The following is a 12,508-nucleotide window of genomic DNA, read 5'->3' as shown; positions in this document are numbered from 1 at the left end:
GCTTCTAAATGGGACCAGAATACTGCATCTTCTCTTTATAGGAGCGCTGGCTTGTCTGTGAGCCCTCTTGGTAAAAAATGTGAAATTAATAGCATACATTTCTCTGTAAGATCAAAGGCAGCTTAAATATTGAGTACATAATGGAGGGGTTGCTTTTGCAAAACAGTGACAAAAACTATTGCAGTGTGCTGTGCTGCCAGGCTATGAACTTGATAGATGTCTACCAGCAGCGTTAGGGAAAAAGGGTGTTATTTTTGTTACTTTGATTGAGGAGGTATGGAAGAACTCTTGCTTTTAAGGGAAGGTTTTGTGAAAAGTGTTACATTCAGAGTTAGGCAGGTAGCTGATGTATTTGTGGTAAAGGCTGAAATCCTGTGCATATTTTACTCCCACACAAGTTGCAGTAGAATTTACCTTCCTAGAGTAAATATGCATAGGGTTACTCTGTCATTTATTAAACTGTGTTTATATCTGTGAAAGATAAATCTTTTAAGAATCTGTCTCTTTGGAAGCTTTTTTAAAGAATTATTTGGTGTGGGACTTTGCAAAGTAATTAGGCAATGTTCTCTTAAATGCTTTTAAACAAAAATGTTATCTGAACCTGCAATCTTTCTATATGTTTTTAATATTGAATTTTTGTGGTAATTATGACAGTTAATATTATATTTGTAAACTTAACTAGTATAAAACATTTAATGAAAGCATGACAGGATGTCTAAAGTGTCAGAAGCATAATTACTAGGCAGGTAGTAATTTAGCTTTTATGTAGCAGTTTAGAGATCCTAGTACTTAACATTCTCAGTCTTTTTAATGCTGACTGACTTAACTAGAGAGGGGCACGAACCAAAATACAAACCAAAGTTCATGATGAACCGGGTTGGTTCGTGGTTTGCAAACCAGCGGTTTATCAGAGCCCATTTCTGATGAACTGGTTCGTCTGGTTTGTCACTACAGACAGCCTGGCATCGATCAATCAGTTTCCTAGGTAACAGGGGATGGACTTCCTACAGACCTTCTGCTGGCCCAGAAGTGGCGATTTAATGACTGGATGTGATGTTTTCACAAACCAAACAAACGGGTTCATGAACCACAAACCTCACAGTTTGGTTTTTCTTCTGGTTCGTGCCCATCTCTACTCTCAACTGAGTTCATGGCTGGGAGGGAGATTTGATTGCATTCTTTCTAGCTTGAGCTACACTACAGCAGCTTACATGGATATATCTAATTCTCTACATGGCCTCCCGTCTGCAGATACTTTTGTCTGAAGATCAGTGTTATGCACAGAGGAATCAGATATTTCTGCCAACACAGTCTCCCCCCCACCCCCCGCCACCAGTTTGCAGAAAAGTAGGAACACTTTAAAAAATGGAGAGGGTGATGGTGATGCCTCTGTCAGCCTGCTGTCATCCACAACAACTGCTTGTTGGTGATGGAGGAGGTGGACACGAGATGACAGGACTGTAAGTGGACAGAGGAGAGCAGAAACCACTACCTTTCTGTTGAGCAATGGGAATGGGGAAGAGCAGGTGGGGGGTGGGGGCAAGTAAGCTTGCTTCTCTCTCCCCCATGAGTCTCTCTCTGGTCCCTGCTGAGGAATGGAGGAAAAGGAATATGAGCCACTGCATCTGTCAGCTGGTGGAGGCAGCAGTGCTGCATGCAGAGAAGTGAGTGAGGGAATGGAGAGGGAGAAGGATGGGATTTTCCTCCACCACCACTGAGGTGTTGCTGAAGGTGGGTGAAGAAGGAAGGAGGTGGGTGGATGACCAGGAAGCTCAGGATTTGCCCCTGCTGCTGCTGAGGTTGGCAGGCAGGAGCAGCAGGGGACAGGTGGAGGGCCAAGCAAGTGAGCGAGCAAATGGGGAGCAGCCAGGCACTGTTATCATTGGGATTCCCCCTCCCCTGGATGTTTCTTGTGGGTCCCCCACTTGCTGTATATTGCTGAAAAGGCGTCTTTCAGGTTAAAAGTATGTCAGCCGGTATAAGTCTGTTGAAACTCCATTAAGGAGAGTACACAAAAGGTGGCTGTGAACTGCTGTTTCTATTACCATTGTACTATAACTTTAGTAATTGACACGTTATTGCTTACAAAATTTGTGGTAGTCCTTGTTAGTCTTATAGGTGCTACTGGACTCTTGCTCTTTCCTACTGCTTACGACAGACTGACACAGCTACCCATCTTAACATTGCTTGACTTCGTGACCTCTGACAGAAGTACTGATTAAAATGTTCCTTTTTGTTTATGTTGAACTACGCTTGATAGGTGTAAGGTGGACTTCAACAGCTGTGACTGCCTGGTGGCCCATCTAGGAATGGTTATCTAATACATTGCTGTATAATCTAGCCTTTTTTTCTTTTCTATTTTAAAGCCAATTTTTTCTAAATCGATTGTAGTGGCTTGTTTAGTTTGCAGACACAAGTGCTGTGGCTCTAATGTGATGAAAGTAACAGATTATTGCTGCATTCCATAGAATTGCAGTGGTGGGAGAGAGGGATTGCCTGCGTTGGTGCTTTTGTTGCCTTTTCCAAACTGTAGCCTTTGCATTGCTGCTTAAGTTCCCATCCTCACTCGCACCTTGAATTTGTAAAGCAGCTTGAAATCAGGGAGCAAGGTGCTGCAGTTCAAAACGACATCTAGAGCCTGAACACCTGGAAGTAACCCGTTGCATTCAAACGTTTGGCCTCATTTGATCATTTGTGCCATTGCTTCACTTAAAATGTTAAGGGAAATTTAAGCCCACTGTAACCAAATAGTGAGTAGCTGTATGAGAGAGTCAGTTTGAGCAATATACTGGGGACAGACTTGTTTTAAAAAAAAAACCCTGCTTGTGTGGGTGCTTTCCTTAAATATAATGGAGTCATGAACTCATAGGAAGAGGACTGTGGCTTTGCTAAATCTGTATACATTGCATTGCTCATGTGAGTAGATTTCGGGGGGGGGGGCTGGGTTTCCCCCCCTCAAGTTGTTTACAGAGTATCATGAGAATCAGCTTTCAGCAGAAGATATTTTCTCCTTTGGGGCCAAGGAGTTCATAGTTTAGAGATTCCAACTAGTTTGCAGATTGTGTTTACTGGCTGATAGTGCCAAAAATGGTAAACAACATTAGTTGTTCTGCAAAAACTGTTACAAATTAATAACTCTTATTATTCATGTAGTATTTTTTAAGTGTGCAAAGTATTTCATTCATCTCCACAACAACCCTGTAAAAATAAATTAGAGGTATTATCCCTGTATCACAGATAGAGGGTAAGTTTGAGAAAGAATGCTTTGCTTAAGGCCACCTAAAGAGTTCATGGCAGAGGCAGGGTTTGAACGAGGGACTTCTCAATTCAGAGTTCAGACCTTTCCCTTCAGTTGATAATATGAGATTTGTGATGCACTTCTGCCGATTTCCTTTGCACTGTATAACAGAGTAGCAAAATCTGCTGCAATAATTATTTGAAAAAGTTTGTGAACAAACCTTTCCAAATTATGTTAGTAACTAGGAAAATGTTGTTTCTTTGTAGGTAAATGGAGGCATTGAGAAAACCTTAGAAAAAGAAGTCCTCCATTATGATTACCATTCTTCATATTTTGATATTTTTGTAAGTATTTGCTTTCCGTATTTTAATTGTCAAGAAATATTTTCCGTGCTACTTTTTTTGTATCATTAAAGCAGTTTATAGATACAGGTCCCCCTCCCCCAGGAAACTGTGGTTTGGTATGTTCAATAAATAGCAATCACGACATTTCATTAGCGATAGTACAGGCGTTTGGGGAGGGAGTCCTTAGTAGGGAGTCGTGACCATAAAGGCCTTGCTTTGATTATTTTTTTTCCCAATTGGTGGCACCTTGAACAGATTTCTCTGAAAGGGAGATGATGTAGTACTACTGACCTAACGGGTTGTAGTTACTGTGGTGTTGGCCAAGCAGAATAAGGCCTTTGAGAATATAGTGTCTTCTGGGTTTTTTTAAAAAAATATTTCTTTATTTTATTATGTTATATATAGTCTACCTCACCTCAAATTCAATTTTACCTGCACATTTCAGGTTTTTCTTCAAACCTGGAGATTCCCCCGGGTTTATGGAAACACTGCTGCTCATATTTGTCTCTTCCCATTGTGTGGGTTTCTTGATTTACATTCTGGGGCCTCATTCTCAATTGGTTATATTGATTAATTGTTTAATTGTTTTTAATTGTAATACATACTTTAAAAAGGTTGTTCTAATGGCCTTGAATGATAAGTGCCTTGGGGATTCTAAGTTGGGTGGTAAGGTAGAATAAAAAATATTTTAAATAAAATACATTTTGAAACTTGATAAGCTTATTAGATAATTCTTTTTTTGAAATTAAAAAAACCTGGTCTATTCCATATATCTGTTTTCAAGAGAGTAGACAGGGTTGGAAGCTGCTCAAGAATTTGTGGTATGAGATTGTGGGCAGTGACAACACCACTGCTGTGATGTCTTAAGCATCACAATGGCTAGACTGTTGGACTGGTATCTGAGAGACACAGGATTGGACCCCCACTTGCCATGGAAGATCATGGGCCAGTTACCTTGGGCCAGTTCCAGTTTCTCAGCCTAACCTGCCTCTCAGGGACATTGAGGATAAAATGGAGGGGAAGATGATGATTAAGCTGCTTTGGGTTTCCCTTTGGGGAGACACGTGGAGTTTAAATACGTAAATAAAACATTAACGGTTCAGGAAATGAACCCCACAAGCCATGTATAGTGGCTTTTGAAGGCAGTGAAAAGCCAGTTTGACTGAAGAGAAGCCTGATACAGGTCTTGGGACAGCAAGAACTAAAGTGGCATGTTCTAATCTGGAATGCTGAACTGGAAGCAGTCCCCAAATAAAGGGGAATAAGGAGTCAGGGAACTCAAACACTTGCTAGCTGATGAAAGTTGGCAGGGTATGATACCTGATTGAAAATGGGATTGAGAGAAAAGAGACATAGCTGAGGACAGAGATAAGAGGGGGTTGGGAGTCAAGATAAGCAGACTGAAGGGAGGGGATTGAGGAAAACATCACAAAGGCAGTAGGCGTGAAGAAGGGTTGGGAGAGAGACAAAGAGTGTCTGTTGTACTAGAATGCAAATGAATTTGGTTCTTTTAAAGTAAGGCCTCTCTGAGCATGTGATTTATAAGTGGTGCAATATATAAAACTGCTTACCAGAGTAATCATTGAATGATTCTCAACCCCCCTCCCCCAATGTTTACGTTTGTAAGCTGCATTGATTAAAAAGAATATGGTGCTGTCAGCAGTGTTGGGAGTGGTGACTGCATGTGACTAAAGCAAAGGGCATCGCACAAGGTGCTTGTGACCACCTACCTTCTGGTGTTAGGGAAGTAATTCAGAAACCAGAGAAGGGAAATGCCCTATGCTAAGCCAGAAACAAGGAAGTGGCAGCCTGAAGCTGCAGAAAGGTGGTGGGGGGTGGGAAGTGCAGAGATGTTCTGTCTTCAGAAAGTCCTGGGAGAAATAGAAAGGGAAGGACAGAGTAGTCACATACATCACAACAGCAGTAACCTTAAATTTCTTTAAACAAATCTTTTCTCCCTTTCACCCCCGTTGTAGCTCCTGGCAGTGTTTCGATTTAAATTTTTGATACTGGCGTATGCATTATGCAGACTGCAACACTGGTGGGCCATAGCAGTAAGTAGTTGATTTTTTAACTGAATTTTAAAATGTGGAAAAATGTTTGTACATTCTCATACTTTATAATATTATTGCTGAGGTCCTAACAAAATGATGATGCTTACAGTGGATAACACTGCAGAGACGTCTCAGTGAGGAGCCAAGTGCAATTCCGGTAATGACACTGTCATCAAAATGTATGGCCTTGTTTGGGCATTTGATTGCAGCTACTTTTATCTTCTCTCTTGCATGTGTTCTGTATGTAGAGATCAGGCAAATGTCAAAACTGAAGCAATTCACCAACTTGTTCCTCAGCAGAATCACTTGGCAGCTCTGAAGGAATTGAGTGGAAAGGGGGTGCAACCATGGCTCCACTCCCAGTTATGGGTTGTCCCTAAATAGTCTGGAGCCATTGTCCTGTTGCAGATAGTGACAACAGGATTTTCAGTGCAAGTCCCCAGCACTGATTCCTAGCACTCTTAAGATTAAAGATCTTCCTTGGATTGTGAAGGAATCTTTCCCGTTCTTTTTTGCATTGACCATCAATTCTTGTATCTGCCTCCTGAATCTTTTTTTGTTTAACTGGGGCCGGGGAGGGGGGAGGAAAGCCAACTTGAAGTTTATTATCTGTAAAGCACAGTTTCATGCACGAGATCTTTGTTGTTGGGGGAAAGGATGTAAAGCATAGGGAGAATGAATCGCTTGTGCTCTTGCTAGTTTTTGGGAGGTTTGAGAGGCAGGAATGCACGTTATGATAATATTCAGGGCCATTTGGAAGAAAATGTGCTTTTAAATGGTGAGCAAAGTCCAGTGACTGTACTGTGTTTAGAACCACAAAAGCAATGAAAATGTGAAGAATCTCTGCCCACTGGTAAACACATCAGTTAAAACATCCTGAATTCTTGGCTTTGCTAAATAGTATTGCTGGCTATTGCATAGCGCTTATTGATGAGCGATGGCATAGGATGGTATGTGATAGATATGAGAAGATAGATTATAACTTCTAATATGTCTTTCAGTTTACAACAGCAGTGACCAGTGCCTTCTTACTAGCAAAAGTTGTTCTCTCAAAGGTATGGGCCATCAAAGTGCATGCTAATGCATTCTTCATTTAAACCATATATACATGAAAGGCGTTTAATAAGTAACATTTTCTTGCCTCCTTCAGCTGTTCTCTCAGGGTGCCTTTGGCTATGTGTTGCCCATCATCTCCTTCATTCTTGCCTGGATAGAAACCTGGTTCTTAGATTTCAAAGTATTGCCTCAAGAAGCAGAAGAAGAAAACAGTAAGCTTCTTTCCTGTACTTTGCATAACTTTTAGGGACACAATTTACTTTGAAGATGGAAGGAACTGCAAAATATCTAGCATCCCTGCACAGTGTTTGGAGTATAGGAGATGACTGCTTTGGTATCCCTGAACTATAGTGCTAATATGATTTCTCTACAAATGTATTGATGCAAGACTATAGTTACATATGTAGCTGGATGTTTACTTTAACTCTTTTGCCTGTTTTTATAGGACTTCTGATGGTGCAAGATGCCTCTGAACGAGCTGCCCTTATTCAGCCGGGCCTCCCCTCTGATGGGCAGTTTTATTCACCACCTGAATCTGCAGCAGGTAACATTCTTTCATTCATAGATGCCGATAATCTTAACCCACGAAACTGTTTGGATTGAGTAAAATTAGACTTCAGTAGTGCCCTTAAGGATGAACAGAGTTTTCCAGGATATGAATTTTTGTGAGTCAAAGCTCAGTTTGTCAGCTGGAGTGAGCTTTAACTTATAAAAGCTTATACCCTAGAAGATTTTGTTGACCGTTAAGGTGCTACTGTTCTCAGATTTTGGTCTACTGCTACAGACTGACTACTCACCTGAAACTATCTGTTGAGGTTGAGTTTTTTTTATTAGACTGGTTTCCTTTGTTGGCTGCAGTCAAGAAAGGCCTTTGGAAAACTGCATTCAGAAACTCCTGATAAGTTTAAGAAAAAATTAGTAATCTCTGTCAAGTCAGTTAGCATTAGTGTGGTTAATTTTAATTTTTGTAGTAACTTACATTTTAATGGATTGTGGAGAAAGAGGGGGTTTAAAGTGCTGTTTGCTAGTTTTTACAAGAAAAACTGTAAGCAAGAACTGTCATATTGCTGTCAGATTTTGAGTTAAATTTTTTTCATTGCACACCAAGATGATAATCTGACACATTTGTATTCTTGATAAAAACATTACAGTGTAGTGACATGGCATATGGAAAATATACCAGCATACTTAACAGGTTCATACAAATAAAATTTGCATATTTAAAATTCTTTTGAGGTGTGGGGAGGAATGAAAATAGTTTAAAATTAGAAACAATGCTGAGAGTAGAATAATAGGCAGCCTTATATTTGATTTGAGAATGGACAAGCAGCTGGCAAATAATCTCATGACCGTTTGGGGGTGAAAGAGTCTGCTGCCTTTCCCTTTGGCTCCACCTAGTGGAAATCAAAGATTAAGTGTGAGAATAAACATAGCTCAGTCATTCTACATGAAACTTTACAAAATAAGCGCACCTGCCCATCTCTGCTTCAAAGAGGGGGATAGCCTTATTTTCCACCTTGCTATACTCATTAATAGCATGCAAAGTAGCACCCACATTGTTTTACAAGGTTCTTATGGTCCAGGTCACCTTTCCAAACAGCCACCCACACAAGCAGCTTCAGGGTATTAATATTGGGGAATGGAGTGACACCGCGTGCTTTATGCTGAGGCAGATGAAACAGAATTAATGAATCATCCTGCAAAGTTGCATCAGTGAATCTGAAATCACTCTTTGACGACTTCTTATCTAGTTTAAAACAATAAACTAACAAGACACATTTATTGCAAATCCACAGTCATTTTAGGACATTTCTTTATACTATTTCCCACTAAATATTATTGTTTTGTTCTTGGAAAAAAACAGTTTTTCCATTCTTTTCAAAGATGAGAACAAAACCCTGCAGGGAGAAAAACAGTACATTATGCTTGCTGTTCTGTTCGAATACTAAGTCATATAATCTTTTTGCCTCCCGTGTTATTTTCTTAGAGTATTGTTTGATGACTCACCTTCCTTGTAACTTTTAAAGATGCATGCGTTAATATTTGGAAAAATGTAATAGAAAGTAAATAATGTATGTTGCTTAACACCTATTAGGCTAATATGTGCATGATTCTGTTTGTTTTAATTGTCCTTTTAAGGATCGGATGAAGAATCTGACGAAAAACAGGACAGTGAGAAACCTGTTGTATAGCAAATATGTGAACAAGTAAGTTCTTTTTTACAGAAAATTCCTTGTATTTGAGTAGTTCCTGCTAATGCATTCTTCATTTGTATGAAATAAGAAACTATAATCTTCATACTCTCCTGCCAACTGACCTGTCACTATTCCACCTGACATGCATCAGTGGGGTAATTGGAGCTTGAGACTCTGTACACATGCTGTCAGATGTATACGTGATCTGTTATTGCATCGATCTCAAGATGCCAGCAAGTGTGCCAACATATCGGAGGGAATATGCGTTTTTTGCTCAGCATTTCTTGTTTGACTAGTCAGACCTAGAACTTGCAACTGCAGGTGAGAGAATAATTCTGGTTGTTGTTTGCAGGGGAGAGGCAGTGTTGCTTTGGACTGCAGATGGGACGGTGGGGTCATGTGGATGAATTTTATTCCAAGAAAGAGGCACCAGCAGTAGATTTTAATGAACATAACTGAATAACAAACTAGAGTACAAGCAATTTAAATGAAGATTCCAACTTTGAGACCTTTTTTCCAGATTTTTAAAAGTAGATTTCTTCTCAATACAAAAAAAAAGTTCGCATAGAAAAGTGCAGTGTTGAGGCGGAGGCTAGGTTTGAAGCCTTTTCCTTGATATGACAGTCTCCTAGGGGGAGAAACATGGGAGCAGACTGTTCAGACCTGGGTCTATCTTCTTATCTTACCAACTTGGCCTAAGCCTTCAGATAGTGAACTAAACAGGTGTGCATCTTGTTCTGGTATGCCTTTCCTGATAAGAAATGTGTGGCTTTCCTTGACAGAGCTAAAACCTGAATCCAGATTTGCTCAGGACTTGTCACGCTTTGACTATAATGACGGCGCCTACAGTTGACGCCATTGGAATTCAGAGCTGAAGCATTTATTTATTGATTGATTGGTCAAGAGGAAACCTGTCCCCATGTTCTGTATGATACCTCAGCAAACCCGTCCCATGTCTGCATATGTCTCTTGGACTGAATTTTGCTTAATCTGAAACGTGCTCGTCCATTATATATTCTATCATGCTTGAACTGATTTTTTTTGAATGGTCAGAAGGCTACTGGAGAGCCAACGTTTATTTATCTGATCTGAAGGCCTGATACTATATGAAGAAATGCTTTACGATGGAAGCTTGTCCAACAATTTACATTCACTAGATGATGGTTAAGATGACTGTTAATGTCCTATTAATTTTACATTTTTAACAAGGCAACTTTTTAAAGTGGAATTATGTACTCTTTGTAAACTAAACACATTAATAAAAATGTGACATCATAGATTAGTGTGTGTAAATTCTGAACAGGCAAGAAAAAGGACTTTTTCCTCTTATAAAGAACTGTCACCTAATCTGTAAGCTTCTTGTACTGTGCTCCTGCTGAGAAACTGAAACTCTTTTACTCCTGCCAGATTCCACAGCATAAATGGATTACTCTTGTGTGTATATCAGTATATATAAATCTTGCACTACTTCTAATCAATACAAAGTTAATTATAGTAATTGCAAAACTCACAGTATTCTGTATATATTTCTGCCTGTAATGTACCCAGATGTTGTTGCTCTTAAACTCACTTGATTATTTTTAAGTTGTGTGTGTGTGTGTGTGTGTGTGTGTGTGTGTGTGTGTGTGTGAGGGCTATATGAAGCATGTAAAGTCCTACCAGCATTGATTTGGGTTTGATTCTATAATGAGCTTGCCTAAAAATTTCTGGTATGTGTTTTTAACAAACTGTTATGAAGGCTTTTTTGTAATATCACTCTGGATGAATTTGGTTTTTATGTTCTTGCTTCTCTAAACATTCAGCTATCTTACAGAAAGTACTGCGTTTCAACTTACTTGTTGGCGGGGAGGGGCTGTGGCTTAAAGGGAGAGTACATGTTTCAAAGTTTCACATGCAGCATGTTGCAGGTTAGATTCCTGGCATCTCAAATCTCAGGTCAGCAGGGCTGGCTTACATAGGACCAGTAGCAGGAAATAAGAAGAATATTAGAACAGGGGTCTTAAGAATGCGTAGTTCAAGCCACTATAACTGGTCTTTTTAGTGCAACTCCTACCATCTTGATACAGTTTTCTCAAAAGCAAAGAACATGAGAGCAAGTTATGTTTGAGCTAAAAGCAAATCTTGTGTATTTTAATAGGGTGGATTCTAGTTTTTTATGCACTGCAAACATCTAATATGGTACAGAAGGTGTCCATAGTTGTCCATGGAGAGAACATACCCCACCCAGACTACTATGAGGTGGAAGGCCAGAAATTAACAGTTTTGGTGAAAGATATGGACTGGTCTTTTGCCTGTCATAATAGGACTTGCAATGAAAGCCCATTGTGTGAAAAAATACAATGGGCTCTAGAAAAGTGTTGGTCATTTTTTAAATTTTTCATGAAACAGCAATCAGTAGAGCTTACTCTGAGGAAACTGTCTTCAGGATTGCAGTCAGGCTTCTTTAGGGAGGGGAGAATAAGCTCCACACAATCCAGTGGGGACCCCTCCCAGGCAAGTGCGGACAGGTGTCCAGAGCCACCAGGGCTTCCATCTTCTCAGCGACCCTCAGGTGAGGTGCAGGGAGGAGTGCTGTGCCTGCGTGAAGATTAATGTGTATTCTGCTCGTTCCCTCGGCGCTCTCCCACTCTAGCCTGGGAGCTGCCGTGAAGGGGCCCGGTGAATCAACAGCCTGAGCGCTCCTGCCAGCGGCAAGTGGGCACTTTGCAGCGGCCTGGAGGCCAGAGAGGAAGGGCGCTGAGGGGAGGCATGTTTAGGCAGTTGATTCGTTGGGCCCCCTTCCAGCAATGCGCCTGTGCGAAGATTAATTTGTATTCTGCTCTTCTTCCCCTCAGCGCCATCCTGCTCTGGTCTGGGGGCTGCTGCGAAGCTCCTGCTTGCCACTGCAAGGGGGCCCGGTGAATCAACAGCCCAAGCACTCCTGCCAGCACAAGCAGGTGCTTTGTAGCGGCCTCGAGGCCAGAGTGCACCTGCGTGAGGATAAAAAGTGAGACGTTTTCAATACAGCTTGCCTTTTATGTAGTGGGATGAAATCTTGGGAAATATTAAACATCTTTGGATAACTGTCTACAGTTGATACAATACACATTAGCCGTATGAGTATACTGGGCACCTGTCACTTTGGTGAGATTAGGCTTAATAGCAAAGCAGTGCAGTAAGGAAGGAGGAACCCTATTTTGCATGATATGGGCCTGCCCAGTGATAGCCCTAATGAGACATGACATGAAAAAGTAAGTCTGTTTTAGGCATGTCTTTAGATCGGTCAGCAGCACATTTATTGCTGGGTGTCTTTTCATCTGATGGTACACTTAGAAAAGAGTCCATTTTGGATTCTGCAGGCAACAGTGATCGCCAAAAGATTAGTCTTACAGGGTTGGAAATCCAGTTTTGTGCCATATATAGATCTTTGGCAAGAAGGGATGTTGGAGTTAACTATAAAAGAACATACAGTATTTTCCAGCAGAGAGATGTATAAGAAACATAAGCACCTTCAGCTGGACTTTTTGCAGGCACATAGCTTCGGTGAGTTAATGTATTTTTGTTGTGTCTGTCCCCACTTTTTAAATTGTTGATTGAGATACTATGTTTCGTTTTAATAAATATTTTTTAAAATAAACTAAA

The 12,508-nt window shown here is 40.5% G+C and overlaps 1 protein-coding gene across 1 annotated transcript in view; it reads left to right on the top strand.

Moving 5' to 3' along the window:
- The window catches only part of STARD3NL (STARD3 N-terminal like), a 34,858-nt gene extending 22,350 nt beyond the window's left edge, over positions 1–12,508 (top strand). Inside the window, exons 3-9 of the mRNA XM_054991922.1 lie at positions 3,505–3,582; positions 5,559–5,636; positions 6,638–6,691; positions 6,787–6,904; positions 7,138–7,236; positions 8,832–8,899; positions 9,670–12,508. Of these exons, the coding sequence (XP_054847897.1) occupies positions 3,505–3,582; positions 5,559–5,636; positions 6,638–6,691; positions 6,787–6,904; positions 7,138–7,236; positions 8,832–8,884 (480 nt within the window). The 3' untranslated portion in view covers positions 8,885–8,899; positions 9,670–12,508. The remainder of the gene's footprint in view (positions 1–3,504; positions 3,583–5,558; positions 5,637–6,637; positions 6,692–6,786; positions 6,905–7,137; positions 7,237–8,831; positions 8,900–9,669) is intronic.

This window comes from Eublepharis macularius, chromosome 11, assembly GCF_028583425.1.
Source record: "Eublepharis macularius isolate TG4126 chromosome 11, MPM_Emac_v1.0, whole genome shotgun sequence".
In the NCBI taxonomy this organism is placed as follows: Eukaryota; Metazoa; Chordata; class Lepidosauria; order Squamata; family Eublepharidae; genus Eublepharis; species Eublepharis macularius.
This window is presented reverse-complemented; position numbering and strand designations above follow the sequence as displayed.